General features: G+C 43.1%; 1 protein-coding gene across 2 annotated transcripts in view; it reads left to right on the top strand.

The window, feature by feature from the left end:
• The window catches only part of LOC311063436 (uncharacterized protein), a 50,762-nt gene that overhangs the window by 19,320 nt on the left and 4,715 nt on the right, over positions 1-26,727 (top strand). For both annotated transcript variants that reach the window (XM_084082898.1, XM_084082897.1), the window contains exons 6-9: positions 19,043-19,142; positions 19,865-19,902; positions 21,016-21,191; positions 22,873-23,077. In XM_084082898.1, the coding sequence (XP_083939024.1) occupies positions 19,043-19,142; positions 19,865-19,902; positions 21,016-21,191; positions 22,873-23,077 (519 nt within the window). The remainder of the gene's footprint in view (positions 1-19,042; positions 19,143-19,864; positions 19,903-21,015; positions 21,192-22,872; positions 23,078-26,727) is intronic.

Genomic DNA, 26,727 nt, shown 5'->3' with positions numbered 1-26,727 from the left:
TGTGTGTGTGTGTGTGTGTGTGTGTGTGTGTGTGTGTGTGTGTGTGTGTGTGTGTGTGTGTGTGCGTGCGTGCGTGCGTGTAGGTGTGAGAGTATTAGTTTGGCCAGTTCCCACAATCTCTGATGTAATCCTCCCATAGCTGCTATCAAACATGAATTAATACCGATTTGTTTGTTCAATCGACAACACTTCTACATCAATATAACTTTGAGAACGCCTCCGTCCGTTTTGGTTTGTCTTGATGACAAACAACACACGTGTGACGTGACTGTGTGTGTGTGTGTGTGTGTGTGTGTGTGTGTGTGCGTGTGCGTGTGCGTGTGTGTGCGTGCGTGCGTGTGTGTGTGCTCATGTCCGTTAATCGAATAATCGAGAGGCAGGTTTTTATTTATTTTTAAATCTGTATCTCTTAAATATCAACAAAATAACATTTTTCATAATCAACTAAATTGATTAGTTTGATTAACCACGTAAGACCTATTTTGTGCTTTGTACCATAGTGTTGTGCAAAAACGTTGAAAATAGCAGATCTAGCGGATCTGCTAATTTCACAAAATAGGCGAAGTTTGAAATAATAGCCCGTGATATAGATTTGAAGTCATATCGCTCAGCCCTGGTGTTCTCTATGGAATGACCTATCCCTAGATGGAGGCTTCAGCCGCTTTGCACAGCCTACTAAAGACATTTGTTTAAATGAATGTGGCTGATTGATTTGAATTGGGTTTGTATGCTCATTTGCATATTTCCCTTCATCATTTCAGGACAGGGAGCGTGAGACAATGGCTCTCAATAGCAAACCAGCGGCTTTCCTTAAAACACCATTCATATACAGTTTGGGTTCAGTGCAAAGGTTTCTTGAACTCAATATTCTCGGGAGAATATACTTAATGCAGAGGGGAAGAAGGAGGGGGCCTAATATAGAGCCCTGGGGGACTCCGGCCAACTACTGTAAAAGAAAGAAAGAGAGAAAAAAAGCAAGAGCATAAAATAGTCTGTAGTTTTATACGCGATGGTGTCTTTGCCATACACCATCAGCATGTATCAGTAGTCTGCCTCAGTAAACATTTCAGTGGTATATAAACAACTTCAGATATTAAAATGTATGGCAGGCTAAGCAGCACAGCTGCAGCTAATCAAATGAATAATGGGTGTGTTAGATTTAGGTGTGATTTCAGACTGAGCCGTGGGCATTCATAATAAAGGTTTGGTTGGTGCAAAGGTTTCTTGAACGCTATTCTGGGGCAAATATATTTAATGTAGAGTGAAGAAAAACAGAGGGGGCCTAATATGGACCCCTGAGGGACTGAGTGGTACCCAGGTTTGACCCCACGCAATCACATTGGGGGCTCATCCACACATGCACACACACACACACACACACACACACACGCACGCACGCACACGCACACGCACACACACACACACACACACACACACACACACACACACACACACATTGTTAGTGTTTTGAAAGGTTGCCAGTGCCACACATCAATTTTCTTTATATCGCTACATCAGTATTATAATTCCAGGTAATTACGAGTCCATGGCACATATTTTATCCCAACCCGGCATGTGTGTACAGTGAGGCAGACATGCAGAAACACATAAAGCATGCTCGGCTGTGTGTTAGGTATGCACACAGAGAGAGAGAGAGAGAGAGAGAGAGAGAGAGAGAGAGAGAGAGAGAGAGACAGAGAGAGAGGGGGGGGGGGGGGCTAGGAAATAAACAATAAAAGAGACATACAGTGGGAGAGGGGTAATAAAAGGAGAGACAGGGACGAGAGACCGATTTCTTGTATATCAACAACTTTTAACCCATTAAGACCTGATGCCGATTCTACAAATGCCTTCTAAATCAGTAGTTTTCAAACTTTTTCTGGCCAAGGACCCCCGAATTGATATTATATTTGACCGCAGACCTCCAATCTGAAACTGTTTTGTGCCAGGAAAAAACAGCAGATGTACAAGCTTGTACATCTGCTATTTTTGAGAACCACTGTCTCCAAATCACTGTTCTTAAATAGTTTTCTGAAAAAACTTATGTTGCTATATATAGTACAAATCTAAAATGACACCGGTGCTTTTCTGGTTTTAATGGGTTAATAGCAAGTAATGCCTTTGGTTTTCTTGTTCCTGTGACCGTGGCATTTTTACCCAGAAACGAATCTAAAAGTTTTGCGGCACAGGTCTGACGGGGTGATGTCATCTTGGCTTTCTAAACAGGAGAGAAAACCACATAATCAGATTCTGCATACCTGTAGAATCTGATACTGGCTTTTTACCAGATGAGATACGCGAGGCCGCAGAGTGAAATCACATCTGGGAAAGCCAGTCCTCGTAAAGCGGATGAGATGAATAGAAAAAATAATAATCCGGTATTGTCTCTAGTCAAACAAGCGTGACAAAAAAAAATGAAAGGGTAAGCCTTTATATAAACACGTTATTTGCGATCATAATCATTTATGTTTGTTGTAGTACGGGATGTTAGTTCCTGGGTTGTTTCAACACATGATTAGGTGGCCGATGGAGAGACCTGAAGAGAGAGAGTACATATACACGGCATTTAGAATGAGCATCGTCCCATGGCAGTGGTGTGAAGTAACTAAGTACATTTACTGAAGTACTGCACTTAAGTACAATTTTGAGGTATTTTCACTTTACTGGAGTATTTCCAGTTTTCAGTACTTTTGCTTCTACTCCACAACATCTCAGTAGAGCTTGTAGATCGGCTCTGTTCGGTGTATGACACTGGCATGTGACAAAGTATAAATCAAGGGTGATTGTTTGTTTGTTTTTATGAGGTATTTTGAGTAAAGCCTTTAAAAAAGCTGAAAAGTGCAGGAGGAAAGAAATCATGACATCAGGTATGATGGTGTTAGATTTTACATGCAAATATTATTTTCCTAGACTGTATTAGTTCATGTTAGTTCATTTTTGTTATTATTTCGTTTTACTTTTGATTTTAAACCTCAGTGTCTATTTTAGTTTCATTCGACAACATTATTTGCTTCCCTGTTCGTGTCATTTTTAGTTTTAGTAACTATGACGGTCCTGATACAACTCTGTGCAGTTTATTCTGGCCCGTCTTCAAAGGTTTTTATTTGTTTTATTAGTTCGTGACAGCCCTTGCTTTCTGGTTGGACTTCACCTCATTAATCTTGTGACTTGAGCCTTGTGATCTAATTTCAAGCCAAGCACTGCATTTTTTCGTCGAAAAATAAAGCACAGGACTCCATCAGTGTGGTCATGTGAATTGGTTGGCACAGATTTCAAGACATTACGAGACACATTTGACTGTCAAATCACATTTCTGTTCAATCTGGACAAAAAGAAAATACCTACAGCTCCAATTGAAATGTTGGAGGCCATGTTAACAAAAAGGCTGTAATTCTTCAACGATAGTGAGAAATCGCTCTTAGATTAACCACTTAAACCCTATATTCTTCATTGACCGGGGTCCCACAGGTGTCTATGCTTGGTCCCCTCCTTTTCCCCCCTCTACGCTGTCAAAAATATCCTATCTACAAGCCCACAATTTGAATGCTTGTCCATAATAGCCTCCATTTTCCTCGCTATACGCACCTTCATCATCTCCTCCACCATGTGACAATAAAGTTAATTCTGATTCCGATCAGAAAGGGGTATTACTGTACATAGGGATGCATAAAATAATTGTTATGAATTCATTGTGTTTCTGAATCTCTCAGGCAGCTATAACTAGCTATTTGAAGATTCACACACTGTAGCTGTAGTTGCATGTCAATGTGATTTTCGAATATGAAGACATTTGTCTGCTGGTCCATTGTGAAATAACGTAGGAGACATAATACACAACTAACCGCAGCTAAACACAGACGCACATTCACACGGCCGAGTTTGGATACCTCGCTGCAACTTTTGGTAGTTGCTCACGCACGCACGCACGCGCGCACGCGCGCACGCAAGTCAACATTGTGTTAATTCTTTAAACTTTGGCGTCTTTTGTAGTGAGGACAAGCCAAGAACCTAAGTAGGCCCTCACAGTCTAGTCACAAGTATTCACACACACACACACACACACACACACACACACACACACACACACACACACACACACAGTTTTTTTAGCTGCAGTGGAAAATGTTCACTTTCACGCTGGCCGTTCCCTAGCAACCCTGTGACGTCAAACCGAGTTCCCCCTCACAGCTGTGAGTGTGTGTGTGAGTGTGTGTGTGTGTGTGTGTGTGTGTGTGTGTGTGTGTGTGTGTGTGTGTGTGTGTGTGTGTGTGTGTGTGTGTGTGTGTGTGAGTTGAGCGAATGAGGATGCGCTCAGGGACATGTACTGTCTTGTGCATGAAACAGGAAATTTTGTATTTTTTTTAAAGCCCTCTGTGCGCGCCTGTGTGTGTGTGTGTGTGTGTGTGTGTGTGTGTGTGTGTGTGTGTGTGTGTGTGTGCGTGTGCGTGTGCGTGTGCGTGTGCGTGTGCGTGTGCGTGTGTGTGTGTGTGTGTGTGTGTACGTGCGCTTTGCAGGGAGCCTACTTGGTTAGCCGCTAGAGGAGGAAACACCAGTCAACTTCTCACCCCTTTATTTTCTGTCACAGTACTGAAAGTCTCAGAGACCCTACCATACCAGGCTGCCCACCAAAGCCCATAGAACTCTTTTGGGAACCTTCGTGTGCAATGTTATTGACGCATGCATGTACAGTATGTTGCATTTACGTGCGCTTGAATGCGTCAGCACAGTACGCACATGTTTGTGTGGGTTTGTACACGCTTGCTAGCTTGCGCGCGCGCGCGCGTGTGTGCGCGCACAGCATTTCAGTGCATCTGTCAGGAGACCTTGTGGTGAGCGATATCTATACTGTGCTGGCTTCCTCTGAGCTTCTGGTATGTTTAGCAACATCAGAATGTCATCATTAGTGCGGGTTCCCTGGTAAAAGTGCACCAAAAAAAAAAGTGTTACGCTTTCTACAGACCGGGGTGTTCACCACCACCACGCTAGTTCCTGCCCTCTGACACCACTCCTACTTCTTCGGCTTCTCTTTTTGTTTGTTGTGATACATTTTGTATTCGTTTTTTTTAAAGTACGAACGACATCCAGCATTTACATAAAATAATAATAAACTTTATTGGAATTGCACCTTTACAGAGTGCTTTACAGAGCAAGCATAAAGAACAACTGCTTTACAGAAAAACTACAAATAATTTAACAACAAAGCAAAAGAAGAAAAGCAATAGCATAAAACAACATTAAAATAATTGCAAAAAAGGCATTGAATCAGGCCACAATTCCCCCTGTGTCCCCAACACCCCCTCCTCACATAAGTCTTGCGTCGCCAGACTACGTATTCCACAATATCTCTGAATGCTATATTAGAGTCTGGAACTAACACCTCTCGAAAGCTGAGAAAGGAAGCTCACGGAAATATATTTTAAAATATCGTCACAGTATTTACAGTTATTGAATTCCCATTTCTTGATAAGCAGCAAGCAATAATATGCTTCGACCAAGTTGATTTACAGTAGGGCAAATGTGTTGTGGACTGCAAAGACGAAACGGAAAAATTTAAATTGTGACACTATACCTCAGCAACAAAAAAAGACAAACATAGACGCCAACACTGGACTCTTTCAAGTCCGCACTGAAGAGACACTTATTTACTCAGGCTTTTGGCAATTAATTTGTTTATTTTGTGTACTGTAAAGCGTCCTGGGGTTTCAGAAAGGCACTATTTAAATTCAAGTTATTATTAATATTATTATTTAGTCACTAAACAAACATACAGACAATATCGTTGACAATAAGACAACACCTACAATCAGCTCGTCATCAGCTGCTAAAATGATTGATTGATTGATTGATTGATTGATTTAGATAAGTCTGATGATCTAACCTTTACTTTTGTAGCAGATTTTATCCAGTGGGAGGTTATACTGTACTGTAGCAGCCCATGGACAGTTCATTCCACCAGTGGGACATCATCATCTACTGGGAGGATTTGGGAGGATTTCCAGCTCATAGTTTACATGCTGGCTGCTATTAAAGGCCACGTTGATGTAGATGTTTTGGTACTTATTTATCCCTGTTGTTATGTGGACGCTCCCCGAGAGACATAAACGTGGCGAACAGGGGGAATGTGTGTGTGTGTGTGTGTGTGTGCGTGTGCGTGTGCGTGTGTGTGTGTGTGTGTGTGTGTGTGTGTGTGTGTGTGTGTGTGTGTATGTATGCGTGCGTGTGCTTGCAGTGGTGTTAAGTAACTTAGTACATTCACTCAAGTTCTCTACTTAAGTACAATGTTGAGGTATTTTTACTTTACTGGTTTATTTCAAATGTTCAGTACTTTTACTTCTAGTCACTACATCTCAGAGGCAAATATTGGACTTTTACCCCACTACAATTATTTGAAAACTTTAGTTACGAGTTACTTTTGATTATTATTACAAAACAGTAACCACTTCAGCCATACTATATACATTTCGGCCATTTGAAAATATTCTTTTGAAAACATGTGAAATGGGATATTCTGTTTTGATACTTTAAGTACATTTTGATGCCAATACTTTTGTACTTTTACTCAAGTATGTTTTGAATTCCGGACTTCAACTTGTAACAGAGTATTTCTACATTGCAGTATTGATACTTTTACTTACTAAAAAATGCAAGTACTTTTTCCACCACTGTGTGCGTGTGCGTGTGCGTGTGCGTGTGAGTGTATGGCAAGGGATTGTGGCTGTTAAAAAGGGGTGATAGTTGTTAGGCTGGCCTGCTTTTTGAGGAGTGTTAACCAATTGAACCCCAACTGGGGGGAATATTCGATCTACAAGCTCACAATGTGTCTGCTATTTCTGGGGGGAAAGGGGGCTTAAGTGGTTTGATGAACACAACCTGATTGTACTGTGTACTGTAATTGTTTAACATGGACATGTTAGAACGGTTGCACTCCTTGAAAGCGGGCGAGCGACTATTGAAGCCTACAGCGTCTATGTCTCTCTCTCTCGCCCTTTTCTCTTTTTTATTTTGGTCGTTTGTAAGGGGCGAGAGCGTTTTGTTTTCTTCTCTCTCTCTCTCTCTCTTGTTTGTAGTCAACGGCGGATGTGGAAAATACTGTCGCCGAGGCAAGCGGCTCCCCCCCCCACTTCCTGTCTGCAATAAGTTCCCTTGCTTACCATTTCCTCTCTCTCTCTCTCTCTCTCTCTCTCTCTCTCTCTCTCTCTCTCTCTCTCTCTCTCTCTCTCTCTCTCTCTCTCTCTCTCTCTCGCTCGCTCTCTCAGTTTCTCTCTCTCACAAATACACACACACACACACACACACACATAATTACAAACCAACCACACATAAAGTGCAGTGGAAACTTTTTTTTCTCTCCTCTCCTCTCCACTTGTCAAGAAGCCTGTCTGCTTCTAGAGATAGAGATGTGTGTGTGTGTGTGTGTGTGTGTGTGTGTGTGCGTGTGCGTGTGCGTGTGCGTGTGCGTGTGCGTGTGTGTGTGTGTGTGTGTGTGTGTGTGTGTTGCTTTCAAAGGCCTCCGTTATGTGATGGTGTTAATGATCCAGGTGTTATAACCTGCAGAGGGAAAGCCTGAATTCTGTCACCACAGCCTCTGTCTGTACGGGACGGCAAACACGCTCCAGGACTCTGCCCCGTACACTGCTGATTTCAGTTGTTTGGACTCCATTTACCTTACCTATCCACTTTGTGCCTTGTTGTGGCACATAAGGCCTTCATTTTCTGCATTCCATAGAAGTGCGAGGCGTCGTGAGCTTGCAGATTGGCGCGACATGCTTCCATAGAAGTAAGCTGGCTTCTATTTGGATTCCACAGAAGGAAGCCAGTATGTCTTCTATGGAAGCATGTCAAGCCAATCTGTTGGCTCACTACGCCATTCCACTGTAGTTATTATTTGAGGCCGCTTCTAAACATTTTCAAAATCCTAAAAAAAGTAATTAAATAAAAACAAAAATAGTAGATCTACAAGCTCATAGCGCGGCACTCGGTGCCGCGCTATGAGCTTGTATATCTGCTATTTTTGAATAGCCAAAGAAATCTAAAGTGACAGAGATGCGTTTCCAGGTCTTAATGGGTTAAGATTAAAGAGTGTGAATCTGTCAAACCAGCAAGAATACATGGGTCAAGGCTTTTAAGTTCCTTCCTTTTGTGCAACATCAAAGTGAGAGAACCAGGCGGTGAACTCAAAAGCAATCCAAGGCAAGTAAAAAAAAAAAAAGCCTTTATTTGTCCAAAGATTAAAAAAACGCAGGTGACCGAGAGCAAGAACAGATGTGCAGAAGCATCTTCCATAAAGCCTCAATCTGCGATATTTCTGCAACCGGGTTGGCTTTAATGTAGAACAGCAATTATTATTATACCATTACTACTGGTAGAGAGGGATAGGGAAAGTAGGCTGACACGAAATAGGGAGCGAGATGGGGGGGGGGGGGGGGGGGGGGCGGGTGACATAAACCCGCAACACCCTGTCAGGCTGGCATTGCAGCTTAGGGTGCCTGGACCGCCCAGGCCAGAACAGCAATTATTAATACCTAAACAACATCATTTTACACATTGCGCTGCTTTGATGCTGTTTCACAGGGAATCACAGGGACCAATGTTGCATTCAAACACTCACCAAACGCGACAAAGCGTGGTCAGCTACACTGTGTGTCGCCACATGGCTGTTGACATTGCCCAACGCACTCTTTCATTCAACAACAGAAAAGGCTTGCAAGACGACCGTTGAGGCTCTTTGGAAGCAATTCAAAAATATAGAATCTTTTCATTACAAAAGTGCAAAAAAAGTGACAAGGGGAAAAGGTTGTGACACAGAGGAAGTTTTGGTCCTCAGACCAGCGTCGACGCTGAATGCAGGTTATTGCCCAAGCAGACAGTAGGCCTATTAGAGGTAACCAACAGTGTTGCCAGATTTTGTGAAAGAAATAAGAAACCAGGTCTAGGAGAAAAAGCCCAAAAGAAGCGACTAGGCCACATGAGCACTTAAACGCATATACTGCATACATCGGCTATTTTCAAAAAACCTTAATATAAAATGTGGAATATTTGGAAGATTTTTTGACACATTCTAACAACACAAATCTGCTGCGGGGCTCCCTGGCACAAAACATTTTCAGATGGGGGGTTAGGGACAAATATATATTAATTCGGGGGTCCACGACAGGACAATATTTGAGAACCACTGGTTTGAATAGTAATTAAAACATTTGGAGGCGAGCCCAAATAAGCAACTACACTCTAGAAACGAGCCCCCAAAAAACTGCAACCCGCAGTAACCAATACAAGCATCTTCACAGAAAAGAGAAGCCCAAAGTCGCTCATAATAAGAGGACATGGCAACGCTGGTAACGAATGGTCACGAAGCTGATAGAAGAAGGCACAGAGTCTTTAAGGAGTCATCCTTAAAATTGTTTGTGTGAGAAAATGTCATATGTAGGCTACATACGTGTACATATAATACATGTGCACATACGGTATGTAATATCAGCGTCAACATGCCTTTCAACAGTGATTATCTGGGTAATACGGCCTATCAACACTCAACAGTGAATATAATTATGTACAGTGGGTCAACAGTCTATCAACAATGATTATACAGTTTATAAGTATACTGTACATCAGTCTCATCAGTTATCCTGATCTGTTTGTGTACATCCTAGTCGAGTGTCAAAGCCGGAGTCAGTAATCCTCAAAGAACAGAACGTCTCATGACAAGGATCCTCAAATGTATGTATGTATCATGTATTTGGCCGTGGACACCCATCTGAAAAGATTTTGTGCCAGGGACCCCATCAGAGAAGATGGTGGTCAGTGTGTTTGAAAAATGTTTCAAAATTATTCCTTTTTTTCCCTCACTTTTCTTTTCTTTTCGAAAACTCCAGGGAGACCTAGATGTATAACCGTCGCAGTTAGTTATGTTGTATTGACATACATACAAAACCCAAGACCTGAGGCGATTCTTAAAAATGTTTTCTAAATCCTACGTTTTTTGGAGAAAAAAAAGCAAAAAATATTTTTTTCAAGATTTTTCAAAAATAGCAGATCTACAAGCTCATAGCGTGGCACTCGGTGCCGCGCTATGAGCTTGTATATCTGCTATTTTCGAATAGCCAAAGAAATCTAAAGTGACACAGATGCGTTCCAGGTCCTAATGGGTTAAACCATTGCCTTTGTCGTGTGACGTTGTCGCATTGTTGCATGGCGGAAAGTAGCTGATCTATAACGCTTTGTGAGCGTATATGAATCGGCAATTTTTTAAGGTTTTTCACCGGTAGCAGTAGGGACATGCCCAAAATAGGGCCGCCAGGAGAAATGCCAAGAACAGGTGACAGGGACCAACCTCTGATAAATGCAGATATGATGACCGCAAGTGACCTCAACATCCGACAGCCACTTCCAGCGTGACATAGATCGGCCGCTCGCGCACATACTGTAGACGCACACGTGCACACAGACACAGACACAGACACCCACAACCAACCAACCGCGCGCACGCGCGTGTACACGCCGTCATCCACATTTGCACCTTGTGTGTTTGCGCCCCGTGTTTCATCCCCGGTGGAGGATTTGCATGACCAGATTGTGTTTGTCCGCTGCTTTGTCAATCAAATGAGCCATGCCTGACTGTTAATGTCTACAAAAAACACACACACACACACACACACACACACACACACACACACACACACACACACACACACACACACACACACACACACCTGCCTGAGACAGAGGGCTGAAGCGATGTCAGTGGGTCGCTAGAAAGTCAGCCAGCCAGCCAGCTAGCCAATCAGTCAGTCAGTCAGTCAGTCAGTCAGTCAGTATGTGGTCTATATGTTATCTCTATGGTCCAGTGTGGAGTGTTGTGGTATCAGCTGTGGTCATCTTCATCGTCTCTGTCATCTATCTCTCCTCCGTCAGAGCCCAGCGCTACGTGTCTCAGGTACTGTCCTTTTACACCGCGCACTGCTCAGCAACAACCCACTAAGACCTGAGGCCGATTCTACAAACGCCTTCTAAATCAGTGGTTCTCACACTCTTCAAGATTTTTCAAAAATGTGCAAAAATAGCAGATGTACAAGGTCTTGAGCTTGTAGATCTGCAATTTTTGAATAGCCAACGCAAAAATCTAAAATGATACAGATGCTTTAAATGCCTTTTCTTATGCCTTATGCAAAGCACGTTGAATTCCCTTTGTGTATGAAATGGACTGTACAGTACAAATTAACTTGCCTCGCGTTGCCTAGGTTTTGTCAGATATTCTTAGGCTGACTTTGTCCAGGTGCGCACTGTACTTACCCTGATGTTTTTATAGCTTTTACTTCTTGGTTTATTATCATTTGACTGTTACTGTACGAGTGAAGTCACTGCTTTTGGACACATTTACTTTTATTTGCAGTAAGATTAAGGGGCTAACCTTGGCACTTCTCTGAAAGTCGCGTTGTGGATCACAAGGCTTTTTATTTTCACAATGTGTGGAAAAAAGGATTCCACGCCAAGCACTCCGTCTCACGGAAAGAAATGGTTTGTTAACATTATGGACATCAATTATTAAAACCAATCCTCTCCTCTCCTCCCCTCCCCTCTCCTCTCCTCTCCTCTCCTCTCCTCTCCTCTCCTCTCCTCTCCTCTCATTTTCTTTCCTCTCCTCTGATCTGTATTTAATGCTTTTCCCCACTTAAATCTCCATATCATGACAGCCTCTGCTACTTATCATAAAACTTTGACGCAGACCAGACAGAGAGACACACAGACATGCATGCAGAGAGACAGAGAGAGTGAGACACACAGAGAGTGTTGGAGTGTGAGTGAGACATATGTTTGGGTGAGTGCAGCAGTGTGTAGATTGATGAGGGTCAGAGTTTGGCTAGTGACCAGGATGTATCCTGATACTCACTGGCTCTGTTACTAACTGGAGGATGATGGGAAAACCCTCAAGGGAAATGCCACCTCCATCTATAGCAAATGATATACTGTATATAGCATGTTGAGAGAGATTAAGGCTCTGGTCCATGCTGCCATAACATGAAAAATCTCCACAAAAAGCTCAATGTTTAAACACAGCTGGGCGCGGTGGACTTGCCCCCGCATGTCGCACCCCCGCCTCTCTCTCTCCCTCGCAACACTGCAACCCCTCACTTTAACTCGACCACTGTAGCTGTGACAGTGTTATCTGGACATAGTTGGTCGGGGTGTGAACTTGCGAAAGTGTGCAGAAGTGACAGATACAGTACGAGGCACTCGTGGAAAAAACTGCGAAAGGATTGTGCTTCCTCTTTCCATCAGTGGTAAGGACCCCAATGGAAACAAGACCGCAAGGACTTTTTTCTATGGACCTTTTAGACAAAGTATTATAAATGTATTTGTGCTGTTTACATTTTTTTGACCTAATAAAATATTCAATCAAACAAAGTGGTGTAAAGTAACTTAAGTACATTACTTTACTTCTACCCCACTACATCTCAGAGGAAAACAGGTACTTTTACTCCACTACAATTATTTGAAACTTTAGTTACTAGTTTACTTTTGAGATATAAATGATGATATTATGAAACATACATTAACCACTTTAGCCCTATTTTATACATAGTCCATTTGAAAATAACAGATCTACACGCTCACAACGCGTTGCATCGCAGTATTGGTACTTTTACTTAAGTAAAGAATTTGAGTATTCTTTCCACCACTGCTTTCCATCCCTCCCTAGCACGTTTTCTGTTTTTCTTTTATTCAGAGCTGCCAGAAACATCACAAGAGTCACATGAGGTGAATTCACAAGGAAAGTGGCTGCTAGCATAACAAATGTACAGCAGTACCTTTGTTGCACTATACTTTGAACTAGCACTATAGGGTTGGAATCCGGAACCTGTTGGAACCGGGCGAACCGGATCCAACATTGAGGAACCAGAATCGGGTTCCGTCACATTTGGAACAGTTTCCGGAACTGGTTTATCACGCTGTCAGAGCTGGTATGTTGTGGACGTCATGTCTGCTATACAATAGGCTCTATGCACAGCAGCCATAATGTGAAGGCATTCACAGGTGTTACCAATGATACTAATCTGGTCAAACAGAGTCAGGGTGCTGATGTTGTGCATGTTGGCTCACTGGAACACCGGAAACACTCTGCTACACCAGTGGGTCTAAAATATGGGTCCAGGGACCCTCATGGTTCCTTAAGGTGCATCCATTTGGTTCCATTTGTACACTCTCAGAGTTGTGGGGGTCGTGGAAATTGAAACATCTGAGAACCACTGTGCTACACTAAGGGCAGGTACACACTACAAGACATTAGGTCCGATATTGCTGTCGCCGACATTTTTTGGCGCTCGCCGACAAAACCTCCCGACCTGACGCAGATCGGCCTTTGATCGGCGAGAAAATGCTCTGTGTGTGTGAAAGGCTCTGCGACCCGATGTGGCCGCGATTCTCCGCTCTGCGACGGCTTTTCAGATATCTAAATTGTTAGATATTCATCTCTGTCTGGGACAGGACAAGAGACAATATCATACAGTGTGAAAGGAGCCGAGACCATTCTGCGAGCAAATCCACGCTGCAGCCAATGAGAGCACATTACAGCAACCGTGGCTAGGGGAGCGTCGCTGGATCTGACCACAACAAACAGTCCCTACCACAATATTACCTTCCAGTCCTGTATTAAGTTAACATTATAAAACTAAATGAGAAAGTGAGCGAGCCTGGTGGGCTGTTTATTTTAGAGGAATTGTACAGAGAGACAGAGACAGAGCGAGAGCTCTCTCTCTCTCTGTGTGTGTGTGTGTGTGTGTGTGTGTGTGTGTGTGTGTGTGTCTGTGAGTGCAGCATGCCTGTGACACACGCTGTGTCTGAACAGCGTTGCCAGATGTTGCGAGAGAAATAAGCAACCAGGTCTATGAAAACAAGCCCAAGAAAAGGCCACTTGAGCACTTTAAACCTATTTACAAATACATTGGATATTTGAAAATAGCCAATCTACAAGCTCACGTTGTAGATAGGCTATTTTTAAAGAAGACATTGGGGGGGGGGGGTTGTGGAGTATTTTCCAAATCCACACAGAACAGATCTTGTATGGGGGTCTATGGCACAACATATTTTCAGAAGGGGGAGGTCTGCGCATCTGCGGACAAATATTAATTTGGGGGTCCTTGCCATGAAAATGTTTGAGAACAACTGGTTCAAACAACATTAGGAAACAAGGCCAAAAAAGCAACTACACTTTCAAGCAACTTTACAGAAAAATAATCCCAAAGTCGCTTATAATAAGCGGACATGGCAACTGTCACAGCGGAATTAGCGCACTTGCCGTGCGAGAGAGAGAGAGAGAGAGAGAGAGAGAGAGAGAGAGAGAGAGAGAGAGAGAGAGAGAGAGAGAGAGAGAGAGAGAGAGAGAGAGAGAGAGAGAGAGAGAGAGAGAGAGAGAGAGAGAGAGAGAGAGAGAGAGAGAGAGGGAGGGAGGGAGGGAGGGAGGGGGGGGGGGGGGGGGGGAGAGGCATATCACGGGATACCTCGATTAAAATGAATTGGAATAAACAAAAATGTATGTATTGGGTCTGACTCTGGAGATAGCATCCTAGTGAACTATCCTACAGTGTGTCAGCCCTTGTCGGGGATCAATCGTGCTGTGAAGACCACAACGATATTATGACAGCCGATTTCAAGGAATAAACTCCTGCAGTGTGTTATGCTTAACGATCAGATGACCCCCCGACAACTTTAAGGTCCTGCAGTGTGTACTTGGAACAGAGCCTTCATTAGTATCATTGGTAACACCAGGGAAGGAAGTGATAATATGGCTGCTGTTTATAGAGCCTATTACAATGGTTCTCAAATGTTTAAAATTTCAAGGACCACCATAACTCTGCAGGTGTACAAATGGAACCAAATGGACCCATTTGTTCACTCTCAAGAGTTACAGACCTGTAAGCAGTGCAGGAAATTCAGGGAGGCCGCCACAAAGGCCATGGCCGGCGTTGCCCCTCGGTTTGGCCTTGTGCCCCTCAAAAAAAATGTCTCTTTCTTGTTTATATGTAGACACCAGTGTCTCTTTCTTGTCATGTAGACACCAGTGTCTGGTTCTTGTCTATATGTAGACACCAGTGTCTCTTTCTTGTCTATATGTAGACACCAGTGTCTCTTTCTTGTCATGTAGACTCCAGTGTCTCTTTCTTGTCTATGTAGACTCCAGTGTTTCTTTCTTGTCATGTAGACACCAGTGTCTCGTTCTTTCCAGTGTCTTTTGTTGAGATTCTGAATTCTTAACTCCCCTGGTTCAAAGAGTCCCCATCTTTGAACCAATCCAGTGACTTTGCTTGATGCAGCGCTGAGCATGGATCAGATTATATATACACCATGGTCTGTCACTCTTTATCTATGCCAGGAGATCACACATACGGCCGTGTGTGTGTGTGTGTGTGTGTGTGTGTGTGTGTGTGTGTGTGTGTGTGTGTGTGTGTGTGTGTGTGTGCGTGCGTGCGTGTGCAAAAAAGTAACACATCTAAAATGACACAGATGTCACGGTGCGAGGCTGGAGTGTAGGACCCAAAGTAGAACAGGCAGGCAGGAGCAGAGCATAATGCACATGGATTTATTAAACATAGAGGTGGACAGAACACCAAGACAACATTTATATTCGAGTGAGGAACTGTAGGAACTGAGGGTCTGTATATACACACAGGGTTAACTGGACACAGGTGAACACAAGACAAATCAGCACAGGGATTGGCTGGGGCACAACAGGACACAGGTGGACAACATCACTAATCAAAGGGAGGTGAGACAAGACAGGTAGCAAACACTATAGGGCAGACAGGAACACTAGGAACATAACTACACAATACAAGTAGAGAACAGGAAACTATAGGAACAATACATAATGAGATAGAAGGATCCTGACAACAGATACATTCCCGGTTTTAACGGGTCAATCAAAAAACGTTATTGACAGAATAATAATCGCTAAGAAGATAATCGACAGGTCGCAGCCCCTATATACATCTCCTCCTTCCCTACATGCCATTACTGTTCAGTTTCACGTTCCAAGTGCCTGTCAACTTGTGTAGCCGTAATGTCAATGACATTACGGATCTTTACTTCCTCTCTCGAAAGGGACTCACAAAGCCAGTGTGGGCCCGTGAAAACCCAACACTTTAAGCCCTGAGTTATATACCACTGTGTTTACACAGAGAGAGTGTGTGAAACCCTCACCGAGACAGCTCTGACCTGCCTAATAGGCTGTTTCCAGTTTCCACCATGTGATTTCTCCGTGCGTGCATGTGTGTGTGCGTGTGCGTGTGTGTGTGTGCGTGTGTGTGTGTGTGCGTGTCACATCCACAGCAATTAAACTCTCTCCATTGATTCACGGGGGGGAAAAAACTCATGTGACTCTGTCTATGTCTCTCTCTCTCTTTCACAACACACACACACAGCCGCGCACGCACACGCACGCACACGCACACGTACACGTACACGCACACACACACACACACACACACACACACACACGCACACACACACACACACACACACACACACACACACATACACACACACGGTTCTGTGTGTGTGTGTGTGTGTGTGTGTGTGTGTGTGTGTGTGTGTGTGTGTGTGTGTGTGTGTGTGTGTGTGTGTGTGTGTATCTAACCATAGATAGTCATCAGCTGAAGTATTTTCATCACATTCAGATTATCTTGCTGGGGTTCTACTGTATCGCCTTCTATGGCTCTCCGCTCTCTCTATCTTTATCTTAAATCTCTCTCACTCTCTCTCTCTCTCTCTCCCGTCTTTCTTTTTCCTCCTCTCCTCTCCTCTCCTCTCCTCTCCTCTCCTCTCCTCTCCGCTCCTCTCCTCTCCTCTCCTCTCCTCTCCTCTCCTCTCCTCTCCTCTCTCAGTGGTTTCAGACCAGGGGAATCCTCTTCATGGGTCCGTCTTTCTTGTTTGACTTGAAACACTACAGACAGTATTAGAGGTTACGGTAGTACCACACTTTACATTGTTGACATAAGAGATAAGGAAGAGATGACTTTCATATTGGAGGAGGCGTGAGTTCTTAAACAAAAAGTTCATTCACAGTAAAAGTGTTAACGGAAAACCAGTGGTGGAAGAAGTACCCGGACATTTTGCTTAAGTTAAAGTAGCAATAACATAATATAAAAGTACTCTGTTACAAGTAAAAGGCCTGTGTTCAAAATGTTACTTGAGTAAAAGTGCAAAAGTATTGGCATCAAAATATACCAAAAGTAAAAGTACAAAAATGTTTGAAAATAGCAGATCTACAAGCTCACAACGCGTCGCAATGCAACGCGTTGTGAGCTTGTAGATCGGCTATTTTCAAACAGCCTACGTATGAAATAGGGCTAAAGTGGTTAATGTATGTTTTATAATATAGGAATTTATATCTACAAAGTAACTAGTAACTAAATAATTGTGGTTGAGTAAAAGTACGATATTTGCCTCTGAGATGAAGTGGAGTAGAAGGAAAAGTATTGAAAATTGGACATACTCAAGTAAAGTAAAAATACTAAATACTAATACTAATGTATCCTTATAGGACAATGTTTCTTATGTTTCTTCTTCAGTTCACTTTTTGGGGGACATTTTGGGTGTTTTTTCTCCTTACCGTCATGTGATACAAACCTTACAAACCCAACATCTGTCATGTTTTTGGGTGAGTTTTCATTTCATACTGTAAATACAATACCTCTTTTACAACATCTCATCTATTCAGCCTAGTCCTGTAACCACATTAAAGGAATGTCCACACCAAGCCACCAAACTATCTATAAATATATCATTATGAAACTTGTATACTCAATTGGATGGCAGACTAAACACCATAACTATAACAGTGGTGAACATCATAGTTATAGTGCATGGTTTTAATTGCCCTTAACTCTGGCATCCCTATTTTGGGCATATCTTCTTTAAAAATATATATATTTATTTATTCTGGTTTATTTTATTGATGTTCACTTATATTTATTTATTCATGCGTTTGTTTAAAGATAGCGCATTTGTCATACAACAAATTATATAGGGCTTAAGTTGGTTAAACTATTATGGAAGTCTGCTTGTGTTCTTTGAAATGAACCCATTTTCCCAGAATACTATCACAAATCATGAGATAGTGTGTGCTTACGTCACGGTGTGTATAAAGGTATCTTCCAGTGAATCTGGCCTTACAAGGAAGGTTTTATCCACACTTAAGACTCAGATCTGTACTCCAGCCAGTCTTAGAAAAAAAGAAAAGGAAAACCTCCTTCCATGTTAAGACAACACACTCTGCGTGCGCGCGCGTGTGTGTGTGTGTGTGTGTCTGTGTGTGTGTGTGTGTGTGTGTGCGTGCGTGCGTGTGTGCGTGTGTGCGTGTGTGTGTGTGTGTGTGTGTGTGTTGCCAGGGGAAACCCCGGCTCCGTTGTGCGGAGTCGAGTGAAAGAAGGTTCCAGAATGAAGGACAGCCAGAGGGGAGACTCTTAAACAATCCTCCTCCCTCAGGGTCAGGGATACCCTTCAGTTTGTGTGTGTGTGTGTGTGTATGTGTGTGTGCGTGCACAGGTACATGCACAGCACACACGCTGTGCGTGTGATTAAAGTCTTGTTTGTCCTCCTCTCACGTCCATTAAACGAAGCAGAAAAGTGTTTGGCAGGCCACGATGCTTCAGGCGGGGGAGGAAGGTGAGGGGGGGGGTGTTATAGGCTGGGGAGGGGGGGGGGGGGGCTTGTCTGACTGGAAAACAAGTGCTCTGTTTCCTGGGAGACGTCTTCGTGATAACTGTACACAGCTACTAAGGGGGGAGGGGGGGGGGAGTCCCCTGGGAGTCACAGGCTGTCCAAGTCAGGTGGCTGCAGTAAACGAAGGAGACAACATTACCCACTTTTACCCCATGGTGTCCCTAATTTTCCAGGCCGAGGTCTGCGAAAAAACGCAAATTGAGCCGTTGAAAACAAGAAAATACAGAACATGCTAAATTACACTGTGGTTCGCTAACCGTGATGGTGGTGTGTGTGTGTGTGTGTGTGTGTGTGTGTGTGTGTGTGTGTGTGTGTGTGTGTGCAGTGCAAGTCGTGGAAGAAGATCAAGAACATGGTCCACTGGTCCCCGTTCGTTATGTCCTTCAAGAAGAAGTACCCCTGGATACAACTGGCAGGGCATGCAGGTACACACACACACACACACACACACGCACACACACGTACACACACACGCACACACACACACACGTACACACACACGCGCGCATGCACACGCACACACACACACACACACACACACATCTAGTGTAGGAACAGTGGACTAACCTCCTATACACCCACATAGATAAACACATTTAATGTTTATTTTATTTTATTTTATTTTATTTTATTTTATTTTATTTTATTTTATTTTATTTTATTTTATTTTATTTTATTTTATTTTATTTTATTTTATTTTATTTTATTTTATTTTATTTTATTTTAGCAAATGAAATAATAAAAGGAAATGTTTAAAAAATAAATGAAAAAGGCACTTGAAAAAACACGTCCCCCTCACACATGAGAAGGACAACATCAGTCACCAGAACCTAGGACGTGTTTTCTCAATTAATCTATCATGGTTAAAATGTAGTTAGAAGTTACAATGGGTTTGTATAGGAAGGGGGCGTGTCTGATAAAATGTATATCAAATATCTAAATACTGAATCAAGCAACTTAAAAAACTGTCTGGGGTGCTCCCTAAAGCCAGAGTAGCCGTTAAAATGACCCCAAACAAGTTTGAAAGTGAAATAGCCCTTCAAGATGAAGACTCTGTGTCTTTTAAGATGTAGGCTCTCTTTGTGTTTTGTTCTCTTCATCGTTTAATCATCCGTGTTCCTTAAACCTTCCTCTGGTCTCTTTCCAGGGAGCTTCAAGGCTGGTGCCAACGGTCGTATATTAAAGGTAAACGCTTTGTCTGTCTACCGTCCGTTTTGTTTGTCCTGGGAAGTTCCCCCAATTACCACATCTATAAAGCATTTACAGGGTAGAGGTTTAGACCACACATTAGTATTATTATGATACTGTGTATACCCAAGAACTCACTATTAGTTTAATATTTCACTGTGCGTTGACTGCGAACCATCATAATGGTAATTTTGACAGCAACGTTTGATTTAGTTTCAGTCATAGTCTTTTGAATACAATTCCATCACATTTTAAAAACTCATCTACTCATCTGAAATGTTTTAGTTTTAGTCTAGTTATTATAAGTTTTACACACATTTTATTGGTGGTGTCATGATGCCTGAATTATACTGAATTATACTATAGAATGACCTGTCTTAGTTCTACTGGATCTCTGGATCTCTCTGCATATTTATGCATAGCTTTAGTCATCATAGCTTAGTTTTCATTTTGTTTTATATTTAGTTTTCATACAGTAGGTAGTCACCGAACATTTGTCGTCATTGTCAGTGGTGTAAAGTAACTAAGCACATTTACATTTACACGTACTGATATTGAGGTATTTTTTTTTACGTTAATGGAGTATTTCTAGTTTCAGTACTTTTACTTCTACTCCACTACAGAGGCAAACTTTGTATTTTACTCCACTACAATTATTTGAAAACTTTAGTTACTAGTAGTAGTTACTTTTTAGATCTAGATTATTACAAACAAAACATACATATAACCACTTCAGCCCTATGTAAATTTAGGCCATTTGAAAATAGCCAATCTACAAGCTCACAACGCGTCGCGATGCGACGCGTTGTGAGCTTGTAGATCTGCTATTTTCAAAAGATTTTTATAAATTTTATACACTTGAAAACTTGAAATGGGACATTCTGCATAAGGAGCACTTTCTACTTTTGGTACTTTAAGTACATTTTGATAACAATACTTTTGTACTTTTACTCAAGTAATTTATTTTCATTCCGGACTTTTACTTGTAACAGAAGTATTTCTATATTGCAGTATTGATACTTTTACTCAAGTAAAACATTTGAGTACTTTTTCCACCACTGATAGTTTTAGTTTGTGACGACATTAACACTGTGTCTGGTTGTCTTCCAGAAACACTGTGAATGCGAGCAGCGCTGTCTGTCCCTCCTGATGAAGGACGTGCTGCGTCCCTTCGTCCCCGGTTACCACGGAGACGTGGAGAAGGACGGACAGAAGTACAACCAGATGGAGGACCTGCTGGCCGAGTTCGACCTGCCCTGCGTGATGGACTGCAAGATGGGAGTGAGGTCAGGAGAAATGCATGCACGCACGCACGCACGCACGCACGCACGCACGCACGCACGCACGCACGCACGCACGCACGCACACACGCACGCACACACACACACACACACACAAACACACACACACACACACACACACACACACACACACACACACACACACACACACACACACACACACACACACACACACACACCAGTGTTGATTTCGTCTACTGAAAGTATGGTGAAAAATGTTCGTCCACTACCTTTTTTCACTGACGAAAACTAAATAAAAACGAAATAAAAACTAAGCTATGATGACTAAAACTAAGACAACATATATTATGAAAACTAGACTAAAATGTTAGTGAGGGACTAGTGGAGAAGAGATCCAGTAGTAGAACTAAAAGTCATTTCATGTTTGGTTGTGCTCGGGTGTTGCGCTCTGAAAATAGCAGATCTACAAACTCACAATGCGTCGCGCTGCGACGCGTTGTAAGCTTGTAGATCGCTATTTTCAGCATGCAACCAAGTGTAAAATCAGCCATTACGATGCCATACGACTATTCTTATGATATTTAGTTGACTAAAACTAGACAAAAAAACGAAACATTTCAGATGACTAAAATATGACTAAAACTAAATGGAATTGTATTCAAAAGACTATGACTAAAACTAAATCAAAATTAGCTGTCAAAATCAACACTAACACACACGTGTGCGCACACACGCACATGCACGCGCACATGCACGCACACAGAGGAGTGCATTGCATGGATACATGAGTGGATAAAGGACAATGTCAAACACACAGGCTGCAGTTTACAAAATGCCTTCAAGCTAAAGTTGGTTTTCATTAAAAACACCTCTCGTTCCTCTTCCTTTCTCGTTCAGTTCCCCCCCTCCCTTCTCTCTCTCTCTCTCTCTCTCTCTGTCTGTGTCTGTGTTTCTCTCTCTCTCTCTCTTTCTCTCTCCCTCTCTGCACATTCTCTTCTGTTGTTGTGTTATGCTGGTGTTGCTATGGCTGCTGCAGCAATTCTTCACCAGGCTTTTTATTATCACCTTTTTTGTTTTATCGATTTTTCATATCTTGTCTTTATAGGCTCTATGCACAGCAGTCACATTGTGAAGACATTCACAGGTGTTACCAATGATACTAATGAAGGCTCTGTTCCATTCTGGTCAAAAACAGAGTCAGGGTGCTGATATTTATGCATGTTGACTCACTGGAAACACTCTGTTACACCAGTGGGACTAAAATGTGGGTCCAGGGACCCTCATTGTTCCTTAAGGGGTTTCCAAATGGCCCCTTACGGGTGTGTAACTCTGAGAGTGTACAATTGGTTACATTTGTACACTCTCAGAGTTATGGGAGTGGTGGAAATTGAAAAATCTGAGAACCACTGTGCTACACTAAATGGAACAGAGCCTTCATTAGTATCATTGGTAACACCTGTGAAGGAAGTGAAAATATGGCTGCTGTGAATAGAGCCTATTGGTCTTACCTTTATTATTGCTTTTGTTGTTATGTTGACGTTGCCGTATTGGACGCCACACTTGTATTTCGCTGTTTGTGAATGAGTAGTGACAAATAAAACTGCTTTATTCTCTCTCTCTCTCTCTCTCTCTCTCTCTCTCTCTCTCTCTCTCTCTCTCTCTCTCTCTCTCTCTCCCTCTCCCTCTCCCTCTCTCTCTCTTCCAGGACCTACCTGGAGGAGGAGCTGACCAAGGCCCGTAAGAAGCCCACCCTGAGGCAGGACATGTTCCAGAAGATGGTGGAGGTGGACCCCACGGCGCCCACGCCGGAGGAGCACGAGCGCCAGGCGGTGACCAAGCCCCGCTACATGCAGTGGAGGGAGACGCTCAGCTCCACGGCCACCCTGGGCTTCAGGATCGAGGGGATAAAAGTGAGCGAGCGAGCGCACGGTCAAAAGTGATAATTTAACTGTAAATAGGAATACATTTTTAAAGTGATTTTGTTTTTAAAGTGATTTTTTTTCTTTGCTTCTGGGGGTGAGACATAAGGTGAGTCTTCAGACTACGGAAAATCGGGTGTGAGTCTGCATGACACGGATAGCACTGCATGACTCGTATGGCACTGAGTTGGCTTTAGTGAGCTTCGCAACGTTCGGCACGGCAACTCGCTCGCTTTTGCTCGCTCGGTGGTAGCCTCGACTTGGCCAGACTATATCACTGCGTGGATATGAGTCTGGTGCTTCCATGAGGACGTTTTTTTTCCTAAGGGGCGGGATCAAAACAATGGCCCTCGACGCAATTGGTTAGACCTACAACCAACTACCAATTACAGTCTCCCATATTCGAATACTGGGCCCTGATTGGTCACCCACGTCTTCCGGAGCAGGAAATGGATTCTCTATGGAGCGGTGCCAGAAACACCTACTGATTAGTATCATTGGTAACACCTGTGAAGGAAGTGATAATATGGCTGCTGTGCATAGAGCCTATTAATAGTCTGATTAAACGTGGGTACTGGGTAGGTCAGTATCTCACCTACTTAGACCAATCAATAGTCTGATTAAACGTGATAATGTCCCATTCAGTGCATTGACAGCATCCGAAATGGGTTGGCCAGGAGGGAGAATAGCTACAATTTACTAAATGGAACCAAATGGACTTTAATCCATTTGTAACCCAGTGAGTGTACAAATGGTTCCATTTGGACACTCACTGCTGGGTTAAAGTAACACTCAGGATTTTTCAGTGTGGAAGACGTAGGTGTGTGTGTGTGTGTGTGTGTGTTTGTCCTTCAGGAGCAAGGTCTAGCTTCCTGTTTTGAACAGCAACATCCTGTGGAGCGAGTGTGTGTGTGTGTGTGTGTGTGTGTGTGTGTGTGTGTGTGTGTGTGTGTGTGTGTGTGTGTGTGTGTGTGTGTGTGTGTGTGTGTGTGTGTGTGTGTGTGTGTGTGTGTGTGTGTGTGTGTGCGTGCGTGCGTGTGCGTGTGCGCGTGCGTGCGTGTGCGCGTGCGTGTGTGCGTGCGTGTGTGCGCGCTCCTTTGTCATGACTATGAGTCATAAGGGCTGTATGTGGCAGCTCTATAGGTCTCAGCATCTGTTACTGACACTGCACACACACACACACACACACACACACACACACACACACACACACACACACACACACACACACACACACACACACACACACACACACACACACACACACACACACACACTCTCTTTCTCCTGCTTTCAGTTTGGCCATATAAGGACACCAAGGGCCTCCCAGTGATCCGTTACCATGACACCAAGGGTTACCCCCCAGACAGAGGGGGGGAATCTGTGTGTGTGTGTGTGTGTGTGTGTGTGTGTGTGTGTGTGTGTGTGTGTGTGTGTGTGTGTGTGTGTGTGTGTGTGTGTGTGTGTGTGTGTGTGTGTGTGTGTGTGTGTGTGTGTGTGTGGCTAAGTTGTCCAGACGTGAACCGTAAACAGAACCAGAAACAAATTATTTTTTTCTCCAAATAGTTCCCTGTTGCCTGGCAACCAGTACTACACTGGACGCTCATTTTAGAGTTGTTGAACAACAGCAACATAGCAACATTAAGAATATTAACAATGATGATTTGGCTGGTAACTTAACATATCATTTTGTACCTCTAGCCTTTCTCTGACATTTTAGGGCTCAGTCTCAGAGTTGTGGGGGTCGTGGAAACCACTGTGCTAGACTAAATGGAACAGAGCCTTCATTAGTATCAATGGTAACACCTGTGAAAGAAGTGATAATATGGCTGCTGTGCATAGAGCCTATTGTGCTAGTTCAGTGGTTTTCAACCCTTTTCATATTCCATAGCCCATTATTTATTTGGCATTTGAGCCACGGACCACAATTTGATGAGATTTTGCCTCTCAGACCCAAGACTTAGCATATTTTGTTATCGTTGAATAAGGTTTTGTCCACAATTCCATGTTGTATTGATGCGGTACCAATAGGAGAGATTACAGGCAAACGTTGATCAAAATAACAATTATTCTACATTCTCTGATTGTGTAGACTTCTTGTAAATTAAGTAATGCAGATGTTTAACAATAATTTAACTCTTGAGAGCGTAAAATAGTTAAAGATCTATAAGGGTTCATTTGGTTACCAACTCTCCATCATTTAGCCGGGGACCACCTGGAACCCCCCTCAAGGACCACTGGTGGTCCCCGGACCACTGGTTGAGAACCTCTGTGCTAGTTGGTCAGATGAGCAGAACTGTCCCTACATGGCTCTGATCCAGACAGTTGAAGGTCTCGTCCTACGTAAAGGCTACATCTCTAAAAATATATTTCCCTCCCACTCCCACCTTTGCTCTCTCCTATCTCTTGTTTCATCCATCATCAGTTTTTCCTTGCTTCTGTCCTCTCCTCTCCTCTCCTCTCCTCTCCTCTCCTCTCCTCTCCTCTCCTCATCCTTTCTTTATAATGAGCACTGGAGTGTGAACAGACATGTGTAAACTCCTGTAGCAGTGGTTCTCAAACTTTTTTATGTCAAGGACCCCCAAAATGATGTTTTATTTGCCTGCGGACCCCCTGTCTCAAAAAATATTTTTGTGCCAGGATTTTAAAAAAAAATCACACCCAGTGTGAAGAGAGTGGTGCCTTTGAATTAGTGTAACTGGTTGCATCCTTGTGTTGCAATCAGCTGCAGCTGTTGAGGCCGTGCTCAAACGGACGGACGGACAGACACACACACAGTCAAATGTAGGAGTGGTTGGCACCACTCTATAAAAATAGCAGATCTACAAGAGTGCCACGCTGTGAGCTTGTATATCTGCTATTTTTGAATATAGACAAATTATAAAATATGGTTAAAGTTTTGCTGGGGACCCCCGGGTACCCCCGCCAACTTCGCCAAGGACCCCTGGGGGTCCCCAGACCCCACTTTGAGAACCAATGTCCTACAGTATGTAGCTGTATCATTCCATGTGTTTAGTAAACTTGGAAAGTGGCAAATATAGATCAACATGTGGTGCCACATGTCTATGCTGTCTATGGCAGTGGTTCTCAAACTTTTTCATCTGAATTTTTTAATGTCAATTTGGGGGTCCCCAAATTGACACTTATTAGCCTGCAGACTGCCATTTGAAAAGATATGCCAGGGGCCCCTGTAAGACAAGATTTTTACGTCTCCAGCAGTGATTTTCAACCATTTTAATTTCAAGGACCCCCCAGTTTGACATGCATTAGGCTACGGACTCCCATTCAATGGCGTTTCTATCTCTGGGACCCCAATTTATATTGTAAAAAACTCTTGAGACTGTACAAATGGAACCAAATGGACCCGTTAGGGTCCATTTGGTTCCATTTGTAGAGTTTGGTTCCATTTGTCAGAGTTGCAGACCCATAAGGGTCCGTTTGGTTCCTAACCATCATTTAGCTGGGGACCCCCTGGAACTCCCTCAAGGATCCCTGGAGGTCCCCGGACCCCACTTTGAGAACCACTGGTCTATATGGCTTGTTTCACTGCATCTTTGGAGCGCTGAAAAAAGTTGAAGCTGGCTCACATTTTTTGTAGGTTTTGTAGTGGACCAAATGATACAAATGTAAAGTGTCAGTTT

Source organism: Gymnoscopelus microlampas, assembly GCF_963454915.1.
Source record: "Gymnoscopelus microlampas genome assembly, chromosome: 16".
Taxonomy (NCBI): Eukaryota; Metazoa; Chordata; class Actinopteri; order Myctophiformes; family Myctophidae; genus Gymnoscopelus; species Gymnoscopelus microlampas.
Note: the sequence above shows the minus strand (reverse complement) of the source record. Positions and strands in the feature narration are given on the sequence as shown.